Genomic DNA, 24758 nt, shown 5'->3' on the forward strand with positions numbered 1-24758 from the left:
AAGCCTTACTGGATGGGTTACCGTATAAATAATTCTGTGTTCCGACAGCAGAAAACAATAAGGGTTTGATTTCTTTTAGTAAAGCGGCTTTGAATGTCAAGAGCCCTGCATGAAGCTCACATAGGCCTGGAAAAAAAACCCTCTCTGATCTGTGGAATGCTGATATGAACTGGAAGCAGCAGTGGTCATTCCTTTAACACAGCCGCAGGGATGATTGGGATTTTTTTTTTTTTTTTTTGGAAAACATCCTTTGGTAGATTTTCAAACGTTCTGAAAGGTTCTTCCATCTATGTGTACTCTTTGATCTGTCAGCTTGATTTCCCTGTGAAGTTCTGTCCTGTATATGTGTGTCTGCATTAGTTTGAGCAATTGAACACGTGCTCCTGGTCTGTACAGTGTGTGTATTCAAGGCTGTGTGTGTGTGTGTGTGTGTGTGTGTGTGTGTGTGTGTGTGTGTGTGAACAGCCAGCGATGGGCCCAACCATAGACGGGAACCCTGGGGAGTTTCATCAGCATGGCAGCCAGACACGTCGTTATCTGATGTAATTGTCATTTCTAAATTAATCCTTGAGCCTCGCCTTATTTATATCATCTAAAATAGCCACTAAGGTATTTTTAATTATAAGCATTTTCCCCCATCGTCGTTTTTCCCTGTCTTTTTTTTTTTTTTTTTTTCTAGTTCTGCTTTATTAGTGAGGCTTTTCTGTCAGGCCTGTTTTTAAACACCTGCTTTGAAAACAGAGATCAGTCGCGTGGAAACAGAACCCTTCAAGGGTTTCGGATCACAAGCAAAGTCAAATATTTGGAAATGGAGTGGCTGGGAGGTGCACGGAAGAAATCTTTTCATCCCCCCCCTTAGATGAGGATTTCTGCAGCTGTCAGAATGCATCTTTTGCGTTTTGGGGAATGAAACCCGGCAGTGACAGGGCTCAATATAAATACACCAAAGAGCCTGATTACAATATCCCTCTGTTAGGCCAAGCAGTCCACCATTGTTGTTGTGAGGGAAAATACCACTGAATTTTTCAACATTTTATCCCACAGTGTGAATGTTTAATGTAGCAGCAAAGAAGCAGGAACATTGCATTGATATTGTGCAGTCAGTGAAAAAGGCATTTAAAGAAGTAATTTGAAAAGGTTATGTGTAGATGTTCATTTTTATGACAGAAATACCAATAGTTTCAGTTTTTCTTTTCCATTTTTTTTCCCTCGGAGACTTTTGAGGCTCCAAGCTGAAATGTTTGCTTGAAAAGGGGCGGTAAAATGAGGGATTTTGCAAAGTTACAGTCAAAACAAAGTAACACGAGTAACTTAACCGAGTAACTAACTGGAAGGCGCCCAGAGAGCACGAGCCTCCGCCAGATCAACTCAGCTAAACCCCATGTAAAAAAAACCTGCAGTTTTTCGCTTGTTAAACAGATCTGCTCTAAAATGTAATGGGCTCGTTCTAGACCCATGCTGCACCCCTCCACCAAGTTTTTGTGTCATGCAAAAAGCCCCTTCCTTGGTCATGGTAACTATCTAGTTTCTAGGAACCATAAAGGATTTATTTTTGATGATGTTACTTGTAACTCCGAATTTTTCTCTCCCTTGAGAAAGAAAGAGAAAACCGTGTTCTAGGGATCTGAAGGCTGCAGAGAGATGCTAGGACAAGGCCACAAGGGCAGCTTGAAAGTGGCGGATAGCTGCATTCTGTCGCTCATTACGTGAGGATATCTTTACAAACAGAAGGTGTGAAACGGAGCAATCTACATAGAAGGAAGCTCTCTTCTGCTGCCTGTATCTGCAGCGAGGTTCAGTGTGAACGGGGATAATTGGGTTCAGTTTCTTTATGTCTGTTGCCGGCTGTCATCTCTCTGCTCTAGTATTTTAGATATCTGCCACCGGGGAGTGTCACAGAAATGTTGTGGAGATGAGAAGAGGCGGCCCCCACTTTTCTTTTTTAGACTGCGAGGCTATCTATCTGTCTGTGGCTATTTATCTGCATTTCCCTCTGGGTATCGGAACGTGGCTGTGCTTGGCGATGGCTGAGCTCTGTCCTTGGAAGTGGGTGAGCAACGGACAGGCTAGGAGTCAGACAGATGCCCTCAGCTTACCACAGATCATTAATGCATGAGGGAGATGGAGATGGGCGGTATCCTGTTCCACGGGAGAAAAGGTCAGAGTCGGTGGGGACTTCAGGGGAGGGAACATGAGTTGAAGGTGCAGGAAGATGCAGAAGATGAATGTAGGGGGAGAGAGAGCAGTGAGGGAGGACTGTGTAGGGTGTTCATTTACACAAATACTCATTATTTGTACACGTTTGTGTATAAATGTTACAGCACCTGACATTGATGTGGGAGACAGGAGTATATCTGATTTACCCGTCCAATCAATAACTGCATTTACATTGACTGCAGGAACCAAGCTATCGATTTTATTCTAAATAAGACAGTTTTAATAAAGCTGTTTACATCAGATGCTCTCCTTTCCTCGTGTACATGAAACCTTGTTACTGCCTGCTGATGGTTTCCTCCAATCAACCTCAAACTGCTTTGGTTTACCCTTGTAGGCACGATCGTGCAAATTTAGCAAAAACACCATGCTTTTATGGATATGACTTTGCATGAAAAATCCATAATAATAAGAGAAGTCGGAAAGAGACTCATACTTTGATAAATCATCCACTTGGAATGCCACTGAATTTTCAGAATGCTTAAATGCTTAAATCAAACAGATATAACACTGTTTTAATCACAATTTTTCTTTAAACAAAACTCTTGTCTCATAGGTGCAAAAAGCTCGCCAGTGATTGGGTGTTGCTTTTCCATAAGGCGGGATGACTTCCAGCTCTGATGTCCTGTGTTTGCTCTGAAACCATTGGGTTTGACTCCTTCCATAAAGCAAGTCAACAGGGCCTTTATTGGACGCTCCCTTCATGAGAATGTGTAGTCTTGAGACACCTGGGTGATGTCATATGTGTTTTTCTCCACCAGAGCTGCAGAATTAATTATGCAACTGTTTTCATAGGCTGGGTTGTATTCCATTTAATGCTCATAGACATGTAAAATTGGCGGCGTGTTCCTCTAACATTGGAATATTGTACCTCTCTGCTCCTCCACCCCGAAGAGAGTGACAGTGATAAACCAGTTCGTGATCGCAAACAGTTCCGCACAATACACACAATATCCATTATTAAATTTTTCCAATTTCCCCTTCTCGCATTTCATTTTGCAGACATGAGCGTTTTAAGCCATCGGTGCGAATTTGTCTTTTGAGTGTGCGCGTTCCTTATGAGACGCTGGAATCCGTTCTGTTCAAGCGTGGCTGTGTAAATGTCTGTTGTGGCTGGGAGGCCGGCATGTTGTGGCTGGTTCTGCCTTTTCCCTCCGCAGCGCAGCCTCCATGTGTCCATGGGGGGCCATCACTGGCTCTCTGCTGCTGGTTTGCAGAGGCGTGGGGGGAGTGGATTTGGGGTGGGGGGGGGGGGGTTGCGGGGAGAGACATACTTGCTCCTCATTGCCCCTCCATTATATGTGGTTGACCTATTTCGGTAGTGAGCGCCAGCAGAGGGGAGAGAGCTGGGAGGGGTACAGGCAAAATCACAAGCTGACAGAAGTCCCCTGGTGAGGAGAGCTGGGTGTGTGATTCCCTAATGCAGTCACGCCCTCACATACACAGCAAACACACACACACTAACCACCCTCCATCCAGCCAAGTGTCTTTTCCTCTTAACACATCCATTAACAGGTGTGAGGGATGTGTGACTTTGTCATTGTACGTGTGACAGCAAATGTAAGAAGTTGTGTGTCTGTGTGATGTCGGACTATCGATGAATCTGGCAGAACAGTGGGTGTTTACTGTATTACTGTGACACCGAAACTCTGTGATGGCTCAGTGATGGAGTAACGATCACAATGTCAGCTTGTGCTGTTATATTAGCTCAGACATTATTATTTTGAACAGTACCGCACAAATGTTGCTTTTTTTGTAAGACATTTTCAGTTTTTTTAAGACATTATGATTTCACAAAGCAGTCCCTTTTTTATAATGCTAATTTAAGTTTGTATGTTGGAGTGAAGAGAAGAGCATCATAATTATCTGTAATTGTGTCCATATTTCCTGCTAACAAAGCAACTCATGATACCATTCCTGCTCTGGCAATATTGTACACGATAATCGCAATATGTCTTTTACAGCACATTGAGCAGCACCGACGACACGCCCCTATTACTGCTCAATGCAATGGGAAATGGGACGTTTCCACCTCCCAGTACAGAGCGGAAACAGAGCAGCACGGGGGCCTCTAGTAAGTCTGCTGTATTTCTGCTGTCAGAAAAGTAGCTAACAACTCGGCGGCCGTCAAATCGAATTGAGTTACAATCTTTACAGTAGGGTAGCATTATTTAGGTAGCCAGTAGGCTCACATTACATGAGCTACACAAAGTCACGTTGATGCATTCATGAGCTGGAGGATATCTTTTGCCATCAGTCACCTGCACTAATGGATTAAGAATAAGGAGAGGGCTTTAGACTGCCAAGTCAACTGACATCGAACTCATTTCTCACTTTCCTATAGTGAGATATTCCGCCATGCAGGTGCTCAGTGTGTTCTCCCACCTCTGAGCTTCTCCCTGTTCCAAGCTGCTCATGAACACGCCATTAAACTCCTGGGTCACCACAAACACGAGAGAACGGTTTCAGCGTCTCTGGTGAGAGCTGAACTGAGAGCTGGTCACTCTGCAGACCGTGATCATTCCAATGACTCTCTCATTTTAGTCATCATCAATCATGTCTGAGCATTTACGTGTGTGTTTGAATGTGTCGCCTGGTGATATCGGGGGTTTAGAATATGGTTTGGGTTTAATGATCACAAGCGAAATTCTTACAACTATCAATAAACGAAAAAATTCTGAAAACCGAGTCACCGAGGGGCATCGTAGGGGTTGTTTGGGATACGTAGGATGACCAGGTGTCCCATTTAATGGGAGACTGTAAAACATTTGTTTTTATCCCTTGTCCCACATTTTCAGGCCATGTCCCACATTTAGACTTGCTCTCTCTCTTTTTTGTTTTTCAAAATGTCAAACTTTTGCAGGACAGCCAATTTTCTACCATTTGGCTCTTATCCAGTGGCTGCGAGGAAAGCAGGGAAGACTGTCATCACAGGGCTGCGTTTGATGTCAATCAAACTGTGCAAACTTGGGTCAAACACAGGTTAACCTGTCACCGTCTTCGCTGCCTACGCTATGCCTGATGGGGGAATATCACTAATCACCTCAGAGTCACAAGCTATGCAGATTTAAGCATAGGAAATGATGACAGAGGAGAGGAAACGCAGCTACAACAACTGCTTACAGTTGATGGAAGGCAATTATCAGTTATTTTTTTTCCTACTTCCGCACAACATGAAGCCGATACGAGGTGAATATTTTGAAGTATTTTGAACATGTAAACATTTTTAAACATCCTCTCAACATTATCCACTCACATGTACTCTTTCTCTCAGATATTTCTTTTCAAAAGTTGTTGCGAGCAGTCCAGCAAAATCAGATCATAAGTGGTCACTAAAGATGGATTTGAGATACACTCTGGTTCCATTCGTGAACTGTTCTCTATCTCAGCTGGATATAGAAACAGTCCGGATATTTCTGATGCTCTGATAGTCAGAGTGTGTGTGTGTCTGAGTATGTGTGTGTGTGTGTGTGTCTGGGGTTTTTGTGAGGAAATACCGACTCATATGCCCACTTTTATATAATTTCAAGCCGAGAATGAAATTAATCATCCTAGCTACAGTAAGTGGTTACTAAACTGCCACATACACATGTTAGAGGTACAGGACAGCTACTGCTGTCTGGAGGCATTTCTATGAACTTAAAAAATGGCTTGACATGCAAGCTACCACAGAAAGTACAGACATACCAACATACTCCTGTTGCACATGTACCTCCTGTAGCTTACATAAAGCAACCAGCATGTTGCAGGTTCCTTTGAGTGGTTACAAAGCCCCTTTTCATTTAAGGCCTAGTCGGCATTCTGCTTGCATAAACATGCGGAAAGAAATAGAAGTATTGAAATACAAGAGGAAAATTGTACACCACAAAATTAGGCAGCCAAACATTACAGTTTCTGCTGAATTCTATGAAGCTCTGTTCATTGACGTGAGTTCAACTCATATGACATATTAGGTGGAATAGTCTCTCCTGATACAAGGGACGCGTTCTGAAGTGGACCATGTAAAATAAACAGATGCAGCAGCAATTGTGTGTATGCTAAGGGTTTCTGAATGTGAGCTGAATAACAAGCATTCACAGAAATGCAGATATGATATCAGGAGCAGTGGTAATTATTGTCTTAATATATGCAAAAATATGTCTGCAGCTAAGCAGCGGGATCTACTGCGTGTGTGCAAGTATGATCATGAGTGTGTATACTGAAATCTGTTGTAATCCAAGATACGAGTCCTGATGAGGTCTTCACAAACGTGATACCTTACTTTATTGTCTTTGCAATTATCTAATAGTAATATATTTACCAGAAAAGCATGAATGATGAATGAAAAGTCAGATAAGGGGAAGAACTGCGTGTTGTCCCACCTTGTTTGGAAGGGTTCTGAACATGGTGTGGATAAATAGAAGATAATTCTGCTTTAGTTTCAATTTATCATTCATAGTTAAAACTGCTTATCTGTGTGGAAATCAAAGTTTTCGGCATTGTGGTGAACCCAGGTCTGCGGCACGATGGAGAGAAATGCTGCAGGGTCTCGAGAGCATTTGTCGCGGAGAGAGAAGATGAGCTTCCAGAGCTTGTAAGAAGATGTTGCTGAGACAGAACTTGAACAAAGTACATTTTCTCCTGTTTTGTGTCGGAAAAAAAATTCAGTGCCAGAATGTCCAGAGGGTATGTAATTTGTGAAACAATGATTATGGGGTGAAAGCTTAGGTCATAGTCTGTGCTCGAGATCACATTTCCCTTCCGGGACAATAGACTCACAATCTTCTGCTTGTCTCCTAAAGGGGGCGGGGCAGTAGAGAAATCCACCTGGCACAGATACAGGAAATGACTCTTCGGTGCACCACCCAAGTTCTAAACCATGGCCTCAACAGTTTAGGAAGCAGTGTTGCTTCCTAAATTTATATTCTTCCCAGTTTTGTGGCTCAAGTCCAAGTGAAGTCATTAGTATTTAAGTCAAGTTGCAAGTCTTTTGTGGAGTCGAGCCTGAAGTCATCCAACCGTGGGGTCTGCTAACAGTTATTAGGTCAGTAGCGTTTAAAAGACAATCTGATCTGAGAGCAGCTGTCATAGGTTTGTGAAGAGTCAGAAAATCCTCCGGTCAGCTGACAGAACCACAAGCTAGCCTCATTTTCTTCACCACTGTGTATTACTGCAGTCATCTATGGAAAAGCTGTCATTTTTTTCTTTTTTTCCCCAGACCTCCAGCCAATACTCAACAGTAAGTAACGAATTAGCACGTTGTATGAGAGCGAGCTTGTGTAACAGTATTTAGATGTGAACGGCATTACAACCATATCTAACACTTGAGCTGTTGGGCTAAAAGCAGCATAATAAATTGGTGGAAAAGCGGATCGGGTTTTGTGTGTGTGTGTGTGTGTGTGTATGTGTGTTGTGTGTGTTAACCCTCAGGGCCAGATATAGAGTCATGTCTATTAGCTGGCTATTGCGACTGGGGTCTTGTTTTTATTATCAGCACCATAATGGTGTGTGTGTGTGTGTGTGTGTGTGTGTGTGTGTGTGTGTGTGTGTGTGTGTGTGCACTCTTTAATATATCACCTCCCGCTCTCCATCTACTGATCCTGAGGCAAAGATTTATGAATCTGCATTACATCTGCCTTGTCATATTAATTCAGCCATCACACACACACAGACACATGTACACTCACGCAAAAACATATCACCCTCACACACACACACACACACACACACAGAGTTACACCATCAAAGCCTGCATTAGGGCATACACCCATGTTTGGTGGATTACGACACAGTAAATCATGATGTTCTCTTTTCCCATCACATGTGACATCTTTAGTAGATGGCTGTAGGTGCCCTCATTCATCCCCCCCCAGCAGCAGCAGGGTGGGAGATCCATTCTTTCTTCATAGGCTTGATGCTCATTGAAGGTTTCTCACCCTTCGATTTGACTGATCAGATAGTGAGAATGAGACATGATAGATTGATGCGTATATGGAGGATGACAAAGTGTGTGAGCCAGACAGAGTCAGCGGCAGACACAGGGAGGAGGGAGAGCACGAGAGAGAGAGAGAGAGAGAGAGAGAGTATCCTCGGGGGTCTGCGTCTCACACATTCTGACACACTTCCAACTTGCAGTGTCCTTCAGATAAAGTGCTGCAGGGATTTTGTGTGAGGTGGGTCAGGTGTTGGAGTGCCTCAGGATATGTGTGAGTTGTGCATGTGTGTCTTTATGTGGGAAGGATGGCGTAGAATGTTATTTCCATATTGAGAACATCCTGAGGGAATGAGCTGCTGTCAATTGGACTGAAACACATTTACATTTATCTGTGTGTCTTCTCTAAGATTGCTTTGCCGTGTGTAGAGGCTGGAGGACTGGTTGCATTTGTAGAGGCAGGGTGAACACACTCACAACTGGAAGTACTTGTGTGTTCCTAAAAGGTTGCAAATGCTTGTCGCTGGGTTGATAACCTTTTGGAAGACAGTTGCGTACCCTTTGTACGCTTTCTGTTTGTCAAAAGCTGCGTGTCTGGCCTCTTGTAGACCATTGTTGTACTTTTGAGGTGACAAATGTACCTTGGAGGGAACATTCTTCAAAAGTGTACCCGTAACCACAGAAACTGATCTTATCCCGCGAGTGTTTATCATCCACGCTCTCATCCAAAGCAAGTCCAAAACTGGCAGCTCCTCAGGGGCCTGGGTGTCCTGAGAGGTCAGAAGAAAAGCTATGAAGACAACATTAAACCAGAAAAAGGAAGAGGGGCCACTGGGGAGGACACCTCCGCCCTTGTGTAGAAGACAAGCTCAGACTCTGAAAGGAGAAAGCTTCCCAAGAAAGGTCCAAACCACACCCTTGCTCACCACAGGGAGCATGATTAATGGCAGCTTCATATGTAGTATGAAACGGGCTGTGTAAAAGGGTGAAACACAGCTGTGATTCTTTGCTTCATTTTCATCCCAGCGGATGTGATTTTGATGTTGATGAGAGATTTTCTCTTTTTTCGGATTGAAATTTGAAAACTGTTGAAATAGCCTGCTGATGTCTATCTGATCTGTTTGTGTGTTTTGCATTCTGATCTTTTGGCCTTTCACTGGTGGCAGAATGGGGCTGCCCGCTGCTCTGAGCCAATTAGCCAAAGTAGAGGCATCGCATCAAGCTATTGGGCACAGTGAGGGGTCAGAGTGTGCAGCGTTTCTACTCTGACAAGAAGCGCTCCTCTCCATGGCCCACTGGTCAGTATGGGGTAGGGTGATGGCCCTGTCTGGCTCTGGGCAACCAGGGGTGTGACATGTGACAAGTGAATGGGCATACCGGTGTGTGCTAAAAGGAACCATCCTAATGACAGCGAGTGAACTCATGCAGGGTGCTTCTACGTGCTACTTTAAAGCTGTATTAAAGTGTGTGTGTGTGTGTGTGTGTGTGTGTGTGTATGTGTATGTGTGTGTGTGTGTGGGCGGGCGGCCAGTGGGTGGGCATGGGGGCATGGGAGCATGACACATATTTGTATTGACACCTGTCATTGAGGCCCTGAAGCATAAAGACGGCAAACCTGCATGGAGTTAATTGGGATTTCTTTTGGGACTGCTGGCTGTGTTTGAAGCAAAGCTGTACCTTTCTGGGATGTACAGTACACGCACACACACACACACACACACACCCTTCCCTTACACCTTTCGTTTATTTTCTCTCCTGCGGACTCTACTCAAAGAGTGATGCCTGCGCCGTACTGCTCCACAACGTAAATTAGTCCCGAGTGGTGACATGGTGCTTGCTGGGTAATTTGGACAATGGGGCGTTTGACAGCTCACCCATCACAGCTACAGCGCCCCAGGGAGCCACTTCTCCTCCTGAGCTTTTCCCTCTCTCTCCTTGCGCTCTCTTGTCCTCCCTCGGTGCTGATGGAGTGACTCTCTAAGTAGCAGCATCATTCTCCAATCAAGCACCAAAATGGCTTTTCATCCAGGAGGGAGTAAATGGGGAAAGAGGAGGGAGACATGACCAGGACATGCGCTGAGCGGTGAGAAACCGTAATTGGTGGAGAATGAACAGAAAACAGTTGGAGAGGCTGTGGAAAAAGAGATTGGGATGCATGTAAATATGAAGGGGAAAAAACATGTTGGGCAACAGATGCAGGTTAACGAACTGCACACACAAACATGTTGTCCGACCGTGGAACGACAAGTTAAAGAAATGGAAAACCCCCAAATGCTTTAATCACCAATATTAATTACTTTTGTGCATCGGATAAAAGACCTAAAAGACATTAATGCCTTGTTTTTTTTTTTGTGTTCAAAATAAAGCTGCATGTTAAGTCTTCTGGTGGGCTCCTTATGTCTCCATGACATCGTAACCCATCTCTCTGTGAAAGCCTCCTACTTAGTCACGGATTGAAGACGGTTCCTGATCGTTTATCCGTTATCCTGTTATCAGGGCTTATCATTTTCCATTTTATACAAGAAAATCCTATTTAATCGGTCTGTTTTGTGAATAGTAGAAAATGGGTTGGAATTGGGCTTTAAAAAAAAAAAATCAATAGTATAAAATTGTGTTGAAACCTTATTTTAAAAAAGGGTATTTCCAGTTCAGATGGAATTTTTTGGGGCACATTTTTAGCACAATGTTTCAATTTTCTCCCGATGTGTCTTTTGCAAGAGAGCTGGGATTACTGAGGCGAATTGACTTTATGTGACGAAAATCAATTTGAGCTCAACTTTTATTCAAATCTTTGTATATTTGGGAGTAGAAATAGGGACATGGGAGTTATAATGATGAGCCTTAATTATAATGATGCTTTGACCTTGCCTTTCCTGGCGCTGTGATGGGACTGGACAGACAGCAGCCAATGCCTAGCATGACCCTGGCAACCAGCAGCTGCCTGCTGCCAGAGCACAGAGAGGACAGAGTGAAGGTCAGGAATAAGGCCCAGCGAGAACATGTTTGGAGGAAAAAAAAAAAAACACCAGTGAAAAAGGACATGATGAGCTGTGCAGAGACAAAAGTTCAGAAAAAGTTGGGGATGCTGGTTGTACTGCTGAAGCAATATTTCACCCACAAAGTGTATTTTGCCCTCCTGCATCGTTTGTTCTTGGTGACTCAAGATGCAGAAAGAGCCGACCACATATACAGACACCAGTTGCTATTAGTTTCACGCTAAATGTGCGTGGCTGGCACTTTCTGCAGTCTAGAGTCCAAAAGAAGGAACGCAGCAGGAGGACCATGCCTTTGTGAGCTCAAGACACCTATTTTTTAGTACCTGAAAGGAAATAGTGGTATTTTTTAACCAGTTTGTTGACTTTTCGGTCCACTTGACTGGAAAATAAAAGCACAGGATATTGTTTATCACTCATTCCTCATTCCCATCAAGGGTACCTTATCTCCCGACCCACTCCTCATTACTGCAACTACTTTTTGTTCAGTTTGTTGGCACATTATTGCAGTGGACTAAATCAATTTGTGCATCATTTCGTTCCAATTGCATCACAAACTCACAAGATAAGATAAGACCCCTGAATTGGACCTTTCTGAAATGCCTTGATTGAATTATTCATCGGGTCTCTCATGTGATTTTAGCCCACGATGGCATGTCTGTATGTGCTAAGTTGCTTTGATTGTGAGGTTAAAGCTGGAGCCACCTGTCTTTTAACTTCAAAGATTGTCGACTTGTTTTTCTTGCCTCCCTGCTAGGCTGTTTGATGGCTGGATTCCCCAGAGATGAAATATGAGTGTGCTTAGCACCTCCCGGCAGAGAGGCTCAGATAGGACAGGGCACGGGAGGGGTCACTGGTCCTAACAGTAATCAATAAATACCTGCTGCAGCCAAGCGTTAGATGGAGCCCTGCAGACAATGTGTGTAGACACATTTGTGTATAAAGCACTCGGCCGTAAAGAGACATTAGAGTGGAAGGAAGCTCGAGCTTATTTGCCTTTTTCTCATGGAGCTTCTAGACGATTTTGCTTTTAAAACAAAAGCCATACATATTGATTTAAGACACCGGGATGAACGAGTCTTTACTTAATCCAACACTAACAAGTATTGACCAGAGCAAGTCGTTACCATTGATTTATGTTCACTCAATATAATGGGTAGGTGTGCTCAAAGCACATTTATAGGTAGATCTGATTGACAGTCTATTTATCCTGCTTCAATTGACATGACAGCTGAGTGGTTTATTATTCTGCTTGACCACTCGGCTGCAAACCACCTTGTCCGTCCCCATTGCAGCATATCAAAACATTACCTAGTAAAGCTGTGTGTTGTCTACTTATCTAGCCTGCTAGTCTATCTGGTGAGGGAATGTAGCAGGGGACTAAGAAGGGTGACTGGAAGGAAAAGTGAAAGAGAAGGTAAGAGGGAGAGACAGCAAAGAGGACGGACTAGAATAAGACGAAGAGGGAGAAGATTTATGTCAGTGCTCATCCGTGCTCATGCTTGACGCTCCCCTGATGGAAGGGAAACATTGGCCTCACTGATACACTGCTTTCTTTGGGACAGTAAATCTGCTTGAGCACACATAGAATATAGAGAGCTTATCTAGCACAGTTGTGTCAGAGACCGGCATTCAAACGCCCTTATCGTAGGCCTTCGCATACAATGTGTGATATAAGAAAAACAGTCCCACGGTATCCCACATATGGTATACAATAAGACTTGAAGAGCCACTATAGTACTGTATACAGTACAGAAACAGCAGGATATACGTATGTACCATGCAAAGTGCATTATTTCATGTTTGGAATGTATCAAAGCATCAAACTCCTGGTTTTGGTATGATAACATGCATCTTAAGACACATGTAGAAGCCAGCCTACAGCTGGATTCACAGCAGATGTGTTTTTTGGTCTTTTATTTGCATAAGCTTCAATCGTTTTACCGACATGATTTTCATTGGCGACTGTACCTCCATAGCTGGACAACAGTGTAACAAACAAGCAGCAATAATCTTGCCTTGAAATGTTGTTTTTACTCATTGAAGGAAAATCTTTAATTGGAAAGCTGTATGTGTGTGTGTGTGTGTGTGTGTGTGTGTGTGTGTGTGTGTGTGTTGGGGGTGGGGGGGCAGGTGAATCCTAGGACAAAGTCATCGCAGTCTGGCTGGATGTTTAAAGTGCCGTCATTAGCTTTCACTGTCCTCAGCACAATAGAGGCCATTAAAGTGACGAAGGTATCGATGGTCCGCTGACAGCAGAGAGCTGATTGCAAAGGCTGACTTTAAGAACATTTGAACTGCTTTTGCTGAGTGATTCTCTATACATCAGTGCTCATTTGTAATGTGAAATATGGAGGTAAGCTAGTCATTATGCTCCTGATGTTTCCCAGACTCAGTGAGGTGATGAACCCCCAGACAGCACTAAATGAAGATGGTGATGTTACTAATAGGAGAAATTAGAGCTAATGCCAACCTGACTGGCACTTGATATTGTACTTAGGAAAACTTTCTGTTATGTTTAATCTCTGACTATTGATGCAACACAAAAATAATGTTTTGTGATGAGTCAGTCGTCTGGTTAGGTTAGCTGGTCTGGCGTATGGTAACAATGTTGTAGGTGTAAATGCACCATTGGGATTTTTCAGTAAGCCTTCTTCACCCCTCCTGCTTTTCGCTGTTGCTACTTTCAGTCCCCCTCGCTATGTGAAACCTAGCAAACTCAAAACGGTCTGGGTCGTAGTTCGCAGGACTGTTCGGCTCTTTTGGCAAATAGTTATAAAGTTATACAACGATGATGAATATGTAGGAAAGTTTCACCAACACAGGGTTGACATCATTTTGTGAGGCCCCCCAGGCACCACTGTAACCTGTATCTAGCCCCACCCATGATGGTTATGGTTGGTATGGATGGTATGGATTCTGGTGGAAAAATCTAACGTTTATTGGTACAGTAGCAGCCAAGCGACCAACCAAACCTCTCTTGACAACTGGAACCGCCACCGTTCACATCATGTTGTTAAAGCAGGAAGGTCATGGGTCCACCACAGATCTAACTGGCTTTACATTAGCATTGTTTCCATGGTGATGCCGTGTAATTTGAGCACATTACCTGCAACCGCCTCCTTCGTATCAGGGGATTGATCCATCAGATCCAAACTCTGAGAAACTGCTTTAATGCGTAGCGATGCCACTGTTTTTTCATCCTTGTTTACTTTCATTTACTCGTGTCCAGAATGTTTGTCCTTTAAACTCCTTCCACTCCCACAGCTACTGAAGTCAACTCAAGCCAAGAGGGCTGACTGCCAAGACACTTCCAAACCTCTGTTCTCACACTTGCTAATTGAATTAATTCTCAGGATGTTTTTCTGAACAGTTTTGCCTTCTGGTTGATTGATTCAATGACAACATATGAGGGCAATTCTCATCCATTCATTAGCTTCATTTTTGAGGGCAATATGCAGTTAATATTATCCTGCAAAACTTTTAGTAACTGGGACGTGGGACTGATTCAGCTAATGTTCAATATATAAAATATTCACTAATAAGACTTACAGTGTGAATTAGGAAAACTCACCCTAATTACAGAGCATAATACAATTTGAATAAAAGTGCTGCAAGGACATATTTCATTAAATTTTAAATGCTCAATATGGAGGCAATTTAGAAACTTCCCGATTAAAATCAAGCCTCATAATTACAAATGCTTGGAAAAATCCATATTGCATTTCAAACAGAGCAGTCATGTCATATTAATGTACCTAGCAGAGGAATATGACACTGGAAACATTCTTCTGAATGTGTGTATTCGATGGTTCTGCACTTGTTGAGCATTACATAAGTGGTTATATACACATTAGCAGTGTCTTCCCACTAAGATTGCATCATCTCAAACATGGCGATGCTTCAACCTATGAACTGTTGCAGTATGAGCAGTTTTCTCATTGCAGATGAATGAAGAAAGTGTGATGGGGTGCAAGTCAGAAGTCGTGTAACTTTGAGCGTCTAGAGGAAGTGGGCGCGCGATTGTGGTGGAGAGCAGCGAAGAGTTGCTGTCTTTCATTTTGCCATGTGGTTTCTTTTCTCATCTCTGGGCTGATTTCTTCACTGTAGGGCCTGTTCCATTCACATGAGTTTATTATTTGTCACACAGAGGAAGCTCATGAATTTGAATATCTGTGAGCAAGCCTGTGTGCACATTAGTGCTCACGCGGGTGTATAAACATATGAGGCACTCATGTGAAAGGGAACCACGCTTTCAAGCTTGTGTCAGATCGCTCTGTCGAATTGCAAGGCAGTGCTGGGGAGCTGGGAGGGAGGGAGGGAGGAAGAGAGAGAGAGGTGGAGAGATAATGGGAATGGTGGGTGAAAGATGGCAAACACAATCTTTAATGAGTTTCCTTGGTGCGCTCTCTGCCCGTTTTTGGGTCAGGGTCCCCTGACTGCATGTGGGTGGACGGAGGACTATGGAACAAAATAGAACAGATGAAGTCAAGGATTGTTGAAATGAACTTCTACATTAAAGAGTCACCTACATAAAAATGGATGAAAAGCTCAAAAAAGATCTCGGTAAATTCTTGTTAGCAGCGGATAGAACTTTAAATGCTCTTCTGTGGCTTCAATGCACCCACACAAACATTGATTACATTTACTGGTCTTAGTTTATATAACACAATATGTTGATCAAAGTACGTAACAGATCCTAGTCCGACTACGTCTGAGAATCTGCTTTTGATCCGAAACAGTTTCTGCCGTGTTGTGACCGCCGGAGCTGCATCATAAAGCTGTTAGACTGGTGGATGTAAAGCGTAATTACTTCAAAACCTCCAGTAAGACTTTATAGAGTGATTATGATGTATACAACATACTTCATTAATGCACCCAAGATTAGAAAACTCCATGCTTGCTCACTGCTGTCATATTATACAGCTAGAAACAGTTGTTTACATTGCAGTGTCCTACATAGGGTATTACCTTAGTTGCACTACAATGGTATGTTGCCGTTCGTGTAAACCGTCATTGTAAGGAGGCAGTTCCAGGTCAAAAGTTCAGCTAAGGAAAGGGAGAAACTGGAAATCTTTCCAAATAAAAGCCCTAACATTTCTGCTAGTCTCCCGTAGAAAAGGTTAGCAATCTGTTATAGCAAAATAAAAGTGTGTATTCCTTTAAAACCATCCTTATTGAAGTGGCCAGTGCTAAGCTAAGGGTGCAGCTTCTTCTTTTTTCCCCAAAATAACATTCAGTGAAAAACATGTCTTTGTTCAACAGCAGATGTTCTTAAAGGGATAGTTCACCCAAAATCTACTGTCTCTGAGTAATCTCCCAAACAACTGAAGTGAATGGGGACCAACATTTGAACGTACAAAGAATACATAATCAAACAATAATGTTCCTCCCTGCTGCTTGTCTGAAGGCTTCTGAGTGTCCTGAAGCGTCAACATGCCAAGTTGTTTTGTAAAACATCACTAACGCCATGTTTTTAAACCTCACAAAAACGTGGTGTCATGGCTTAGCACTCCAGGCTACAGTGAACAGTGAGGCTAAAAACATGGCAGCCGTGATATTATTCTAAACACTTTGGCGTGAGCCCAACATTCCATCAGTATGATGGCGAGTAGATAGTGACTCAGGTTTCGTTTTTTGGGTGAACTATCCCTTAAACATATTTGTAGCATATCTTTAAAACAGCAATGAGCAGACATGACCAAATATGGATAATGTCAGCGTGTAGGTTGCTACTTGCTAACTAGCTTTGACTAAGTTTCACACAGAAAGGGAAAGCATGATGACAATGCTGACTAATTAGTGCAGTAAACTACATTTCAACAAACACAAAAAGGCTGGTGAAGGTGGACACACACACACACACACACACACACTTCCCAGTAATCATCTTCAGTCTGTGGCTGGTATGAAGATAACATTAGCGAGGAGATATCTGCTCAACCGAGACGTTATTTAGTGCTCCAGAAGCATCCAGGAGGCAACCTCTGTCAGACATCAAGGCTCCGGCATGTCCTCACAGGACAGTGCGGTTGAAGATAGTGGGACATGGAAGAATTACTGATGGACTGATAAACTCTTTTGTTATCTGAACAGTCAGCCTTCCTGTTTGCTGTCCTCCTTTTGCTGTTTCTGTCAGCTCAACTCCATCTCAGTGTCTCAATCTATGTCCGTCTGGCTGAGTTACTCACCAGCTCTCTCTCTCACTCTCTCTCTCCCTCGCTCTCTCTCTCTCTCTCTCACACACACACACACACACACACACACCTTATGTTCTCCTCTGTATCTCAACTGCTCTGCCTTCTTCTTTCACACTTGTGAATAATTGATGTCTACCGGTTCGATGGTAAGAATAGAACAGTTCTGGAGGTGACAAATGGGGTGGCGAATAGGCTTCATCCTCCTCTCTTCAAAGACTTAGAAAGTTAGCTGTGCTCGCTCATGGGCATGTGTGTGTGTGCGCCCATGTATTTGTGTGTTTGTGATATTTGGTGCCACTGTGAGCATTTGTTCATGTCTCTGTGTGTGTGAGCGTGTACACATACAGCTGTGTGTATGTGATTTAAGACAGGGAGATGAAAGGGAGTTGTAATTACAGGGAAGCGTATCTGTCTACTGCAGAAGTATCGGAGGAATGGCACAAACTGGGCCAAAAGCCCGAGGTCATTAGATCTGCTGCATGTGTGTGTATGTGCGTGCATGCTTGCATGTTTCTGTGAGCTGGTGTGTATGAAAGACAGACAAAAGCAAAGAGAATGAGAGAGAGAGAACTGGTTGACAGAAAGAGATCAGCTTATAACTTCAGCTCCTCAGAGTCAACCTCTGAACCCTGCTTCTCATAATTTACTCTGCCTCTCTCTCTCTCTCTCTCTCTCTCTCTCTCTCTCTCTCTCTCTCTCTCTCTCTCTCTCTCTCTCTATATATATATATATATCTCTATCTCTCCTTATCCCGTTTCCCGGCAGTAGCTGCTGCTTGTGGTTAGACCGAGCAAGGCCCGGTTTCTGTAAATCCACATAGTCTTATTGCCTGAGAGGAATCTCAGAATTTCCTGCTCTCTAAAATACACTTGTGTTAACGTTCCAAAATATCAAATGATAGGGATTTCACTGTGTGCTGTGCAAACGGATAATCCCAAGCAAAGTCTGGTTATAAAACAATGTCCCACTGTCTCTCTTGTCTGCCATCCTCGCTCCCCAAACTCATCCTTTATTTCTTTTCTGCCTTTTTTATGAACTTTTCTTCTACCCTTCCCTCCACCCCTCTTCTCAGTTGACGATGACTTCATCGGTCTTGGGGAACTGCCAGAAACCTTTCCGTCAGACCCCCCAGAGCCATTGCCGGTGTTTTTGATGGAACCTGAGGAGGCCTACATTGTGAAGAACAAACCTGTCAACCTGTACTGCAAAGCCACGCCCGCAACCCAGATCTACTTCAAGTGCAACAGCGAGTGGGTTCACCAGAAGGAGCACACGGTGGAGGAGCGGGTGGACGAGAACTCTGGTCAGTGAACATTCATATGCTTACATTCATGACACAGTCCTGCCAGCTGTAGAATCCAAGAGTCAATGCTTACGCTCATCCGGGTTAATACAAAATATTGCTCAAGCCATCTCTAAGAGGAGATGGAAAGATACCTTAATATGGACTTCCCCTGCATGTTTTTGTGATGTCATATCCTGGGCCAGGATAGGCCTTCTAAACCCCCTCCGAGGTTAATCAGGCCAAGACTTAACTTTAAGACTCAGAGAAAATATCCTTAAACAACTCCCGACAGTCACACAATAAGGCACGTCAATATAGACGAGTTAAACCCGATTACAGTGTGACGTGAAATGGGGATTCAATACATGAACTGTCTATTGATAAAAGCAGCAAAGCAAATTTCCACATTAAGTTTTTAAAAAGTCAACAATTTTGCATTTAACCAAAAGGAAAATCATTCACTCACCAGGGCACGTTAGTTACTTAAACTGGATAAAAGTAGCATACAAATATTAGTCACAAACGAGCTTGATGCCCCCTGCCGACAACAACCAGAGCCCCAACTGCTGCTCATGAATTTTTCAGTGTGAGTGTAGAGTAAGAACATCACGCCAGACATCATAATCCACGTAGAAGAAATAGAAGCAGCTATAATCCAGTTTTGTAGGAGATTCAAAGGTTCAAGATTTGTATGAAAACACATGAGGAGAAGAGCAGAACAGCATGTCTGTGTCCCCATCGGCGGAGCGCAACGGGTCACCGAGTGGTCCGATGAGTCTGAAGTTCATTTAAAAGACATCTTACGGAGTCAAATGACATCACTTTACACACAGAAAAGTGCAAAGTTGCACTCTAGCCCCACCAAATCTACAGTGTGTGCGTGCCTTTAGCTGTTTAGATGTGGATTTATGCACAAGTTTGTTGGTATCCAGAGGAAGGAGAAGGTGGTGAAGATCCAGCAGGGTTGTTTTCAACAGAATTCAGCCCCTGAAGGCAGCAGGGCCATTACACACAACAGCCCACCACTGATTGGCTGCATTCAGCCGCTGTATTGGAAATTGAGTTTGTTCTGTCCCCCACAGGTACCAATCACATCACATTTACCCTTTTCATCTCACTGTTTTGCCACACATCTCTGCATTCTCACACAAAAAAACACGCTGACAGTTGCTCTTGCAGTTTGATGTGAATGTTTGGGGATGTATGCGCACACAAAAATCCACGTTCAAGGATGCAAGCGAGCGTTCTCTTACTCTAAATATGTAAACACGGTGTTGAAGTAAACCGCCAGCACAGATACAAAAGCAGATACGCTGGCACGTAAAGGAGTGTTTTGCGGCCAACATCAATAAAAAAAAAAAAAAGGGAGTATTGAAACACAACCTTAAATCTTTTCATTTTTGGCCTGGTGTACTTAGGAAGAATACACAGATCTTAGGATGTGTTTTGTGGTTATTGTTCTGATAAAGAAGAGAGAGGAAAGTAGCAGTGTTTCTTTAGCCTTTGAGTCCAAAGGTTTTCTGCTAAAAGCTTCAACATAGAAAACAACCCACACATCATACAGGCACCCACTCCACAGAACCGTGTCCACAGGCTGTTTACTGCAGATATTCATTCATTTATGCTCTTGCACCACACACACACGCACGCACACTTACACACACATAGGTACACATGCACAATCGAGTTTCCATTACTTCAGAGTTGACTTACATTCATTTCCTGCAGACTTACCTTAACCCTCTCCACCACTAACATAACCTAAACCTTAATCCTAAAGAAAAACAATTTACGTTTTCCCACTTTCCCATCATTCTTTGGGATGAGAGGTGGGTATGTGGGGGGGGGGGGGGGGGGGGGGCTGTGATCCTGGATACCCCTCCAGGCCAGTGCACTATAAGTCAAGGCCTGGGACAAATCAATCTCAGCCTTTTCCTATAACCAACATGTTTGAACTTCTAAAAATTCGACGTCTGCTGTCGAGGGCATATAATCTGAGTAGATAAAGCCACGTGGAAGAATACCTGGTTCTGGAGAAAGCTACATTTGCAACCTCTCAGAATCCTCATTTTATCTCCATCCCTAATCTTACAATCCCTCATTTTTTTTTATAATTTCATGACATTCTACATTAAAATGCAACATAAGAGCAAAAGAGAAAAACTGGGTAAAGGAGTGTCGAGAGGACAGATCTAATTTCTTCATCTTACACTATATTTGGTATTGACCAGACCAGGCCAATTTATTTATTTTGTTTCTCTGTCCCTTTTCTGTCAATCTGGGAAATCAGAGAGAAATGGAACTCTGTGTGTGTGTGTGTGTGTGTGTGTGTGTGTGTGTGTGTGTGTGTGTGTCTCTCTCTCTCTCTCTCAAACTCAACACTGACTGAATCGCGTTAAAACACTGCAGTAGTTGAACACTAATGGGCTGAATTTGTCAGAAAGGTGACAAAAAATGACTTTTGAATGTTACTTGCAGAGACAACAAGCGTTCATCGTCTCAGTGGTATATAATGTCAGTACTGGAAACTGGTGAACTGTGTTCACTCATTATATGTGGTGGGAAATGGCTGTTTACTTATGTTTTATTTACATCAGTGGCAGTTGAGGCTGATGAATCCCTGTGTCTTCTGCAGGGTCATTTGACCCCAGGACAGAATGCTGATGAAATCCTTTCCTATTGCAGACAAAAGCCAGATGTTAGCAGGTGTTGGCTTGTTTTATGGGCGGTGAAAAAGGGCCATAAGAAGTCAAACAGTCAGTTAGGTCAAAGACTGAAGCCTAATTACATCTGTAGCTGCAACTTTTTGCTGAGTAGGGAATCTGGCCCACAGAAAGCACTTCACTGAGTGGCCAAGCATGAAGGACACACCGAAAGAGAACCGATGACAACTGAATGAATTTCAAGCGTCGGAGGCTGAGATAGAGGAGACTGACACATTTCCTGAGTGCTTCCTTACTACAGCTGCTTTATGGATGGGTGATACATATACTGCCTCTAAAAAATAAACCAGAAACTCCCATGACATCCATAGTCACGGGAGTTTGTCAGAAGTTAGCACAGAGAGCGTCCGATGGTTGTAGTTGAGGTTTTTGACCATTAAACTTAAGATTCTAAAAGGTCAAAGAACGATGAATCAGGATAAGTTGCAGCCCCTGCTGAGTACATTACTGTGGAGATTTGTTGATTTTTATAACTATCATCGATATTAGCAGCGATTTGGTAGATTTTTTTTTTTTAAATCCCATCCTCTTATAATAAATCTTGGAATACAATGCCATCTTAGTATTTTCTTGGTAATGTAAACTTTTTTAAATGAATGGAATGTTTCCAAAATGAAAACACTCACCTGCTAATAGAACGCTGCCTGTGCTGCCAGAGTAGCTGCAGTGTAATCAGCAATATGGGGTCTGAGTCCATGATAGCCTTTCCCTGCACGCAGTTTTTCACAACATGGAACAACTAGCCTGCAGTTCTACACAAGCTTTTCAGGCGACCACATGCTAGTATATGTTCCATTCAAAGGCCTTTTATATCAAGTTGATATCATGTGGCATGAAGGCTTTCTGACAAGAAAATAAGGTTGATAAAACTACAAGTAGTGTTCCATGACAACATCATTTTCTCAGGAGCAGGTGGAAAATAAAAGAACATTTGGTTGCAGGTGATTATAGCATAATAAAGTAGCTGCAACAAAGAAAGATGTCAAAAGTGATAGAAAGACTTGCCACTGACTTTTTGGTCAAGTGGAGGAACAGTTGGAGGCAGGTTTTATTTGAATGTGACCACCAGTCAAATAGGATTTGCTTGTAACAAAGGGGCAAGGAAGGTGCAGATTCAGATCAGAGTGCACAAAGAGTGAACTTAGCGGGGGACAAAAATGAAAAAAGTAGTGAGATTTTGGACTTCCTCTCTGGAGTGATTTAGCTTTAGAGACTCCCGCAGTCACGCCACCTCCCAGTGTTGAGGGCAGGTTACAGTCTCTCATGAGCAAAATGAGCATTGATCAGAGCAAGCAAGCAACACATTAATTACAAGAAGCTGGTGAAATATACCCTAAAGACAGCTTGTCACTCTCTCCAATATGGGCTAGACAAATCAAACGGGAGTCATCTGCATGTGGATGGATCTTCAAAGCGTCCTCCCTCCTCCGTCATCCCTCGTCTTCTGCCTCAACAGTCAGATCAATAATGTTGGCAATTTCTAACACCGAGAAACTAGGCTGGCTCACTTTAATTACCACATTAATAATGAATCATCTTCCTGCTCCTGCTATCTATTAATGGGACATATTGTAGAATCATTTCTACGTCTAATTGGCAGGGTGCAAAGACGTCCCCTCCGAGCTGACATGTTCCACACTGTCTTGATTGACTGCAATCTATTTTGTTGTCATAGTAATGTTATAGAGCGCTATGAGCCACAAGGATATGATGTCACTAGATGAGGTCAGCGGGCTTAGTTTAGAGCTCTTCTGCTCGAGTGATCCTTCAGATGTGTTTGAAGTACGAGCCGCCAGGAGTGGTTTAATCCAGCTTTAGTAATACCCATGAAGTCATGAATGACTCTTAAAGCAGACTTATAGTGAGTTGTCATCATCACCTTATTATCTTAGAACATGGTGGGCTAATTCCCATCCAACATTAGATGGATAATTCACCGCTGTAGCACCCACTTCAGAAACGGTCTCGAACACAGGCAGGAAAAATTAACTGATTCGAGCTCACGTTTTATACCCTCAGAGAATTCGTATCTACTTATTGTTTCCACTATTGATTTCCCTCTGTAACCTAGTGTGTGTGTGTGTGTGTGTGTGTGTGTGTGTGTGTGCGTGCGTGTGTGTGTGAGATGTTCTCCAAACATCACACACACACACACACTCAAACAAAACACATGCCCACATTCACTCACATACACACTGAAATACACCACACACACTTGTTCACTTCAGAGGGTATTAACCCTCAAACAGCCATTTAAACTGATGCAATACAAAGCACATCAGGCCTCACAAGTATGTGTCTTTAGTTTGTTTTGGTTTTTCAAAGGAAAATATAGTTAAACAAGGCCACACATACACACTCACAGCAGACATGGCTGCTCCTCTGCCAGTCGGCACGCCGTGTAAATTTTACATGAGAGCTAAGCTTATGTGTGGGATGTGACTGTGCTTGATGTGTGTGCCAGAACAGAACAAGGAGGCTGTGTGAAGGCACTGAACCTGAAGTAAAATGGCATGTTCATTTTCAAACCATCTATTCTCTTTGCATTTTTCATTCAGCCAGAATTTCAGACACCTTCTACACACACACACACACACACACACACACACACACACGCTCCTACTTGAACTAGAGTCGATCTCAAAGTTTCGCAAAGCTTTTAGACATCCAGAGGGAAGGTTATTAACATAAAGATAAGATGAGTGACAAACATTTACTTTTCAGATGACATCGTTCTAAGGTGGATGGAAATTGCTGTTCCAGTAAATTATTCATGAAGTTTCATGATTGGAAAAATCAACCCAATCGTCTGAATTCTTTGATTCCCCCCCCCCCCCCCCCCGGTCAAAATACCTTTTAAGCATGACTAAAGACTGGTGGAGGGATGCTTACTAAAAGCCAGATATAAGTTGGCGTAATTGAACATCCTGTTTCCTTGTCTTGAACTCTGTTTTTGAGTCAGATTGTGTTAGAAAGTCCAAAATAAGTTCTGTGGTCCACACAAAGCTAAACATAATGTAACGTCTTTCCTGCATCGCAGAGCACAGCTCAAAGGTAGAGTGGCTGTCACACGGTTCCACCCTCACTTCCCGCGGTGACCGTGTCAAAGTATCCTTGAGCAAGATACTGAACCCCTAACTGCCCTGAATAGTAGGTTGGCACCTCGCATGAGTGTGTGAATGAAATGACACTGTAAATCCCTTTAAATACCATGAAGGTAAAAAGGTGCTATTGAAGAATCCATTTTCCAAGTAAACTCTTTGTATAAGTGATGTCTGTAATGTGTTTCTTCACGACCCTGATTAAGACCACAGGCTGAAACGTGCTGGTCTAATAAAGTTGTTCGAAATACTTCAAACGTTGCTGGAGATTTTTGACCTCTTTGAGTTTTCTTTCGTTCTCCACGCACCTTGGTAGTTGGTGGACTCTTTT

General features: G+C 43.1%; 1 protein-coding gene across 5 annotated transcripts in view; it reads left to right on the forward strand.

Moving 5' to 3' along the window:
• The window catches only part of unc5cb (unc-5 netrin receptor Cb), a 122683-nt gene that overhangs the window by 49876 nt on the left and 48049 nt on the right, over positions 1-24758 (forward strand). For all 5 annotated transcript variants that reach the window (XM_086187288.1, XM_086187290.1, XM_086187293.1 and 2 more), the window contains exon 2: positions 18391-18621. In XM_086187288.1, coding sequence (XP_086043414.1) covers positions 18391-18621 — 231 coding nt within the window. The remainder of the gene's footprint in view (positions 1-18390; positions 18622-24758) is intronic.

Source organism: Aulostomus chinensis, chromosome 19, assembly GCF_037954235.1.
Source record: "Aulostomus chinensis isolate RoL2024-O1b breed Wild chromosome 19, RoL_Achi_v1.0, whole genome shotgun sequence".
NCBI lineage: Eukaryota > Metazoa > Chordata > Actinopteri > Syngnathiformes > Aulostomidae > Aulostomus > Aulostomus chinensis.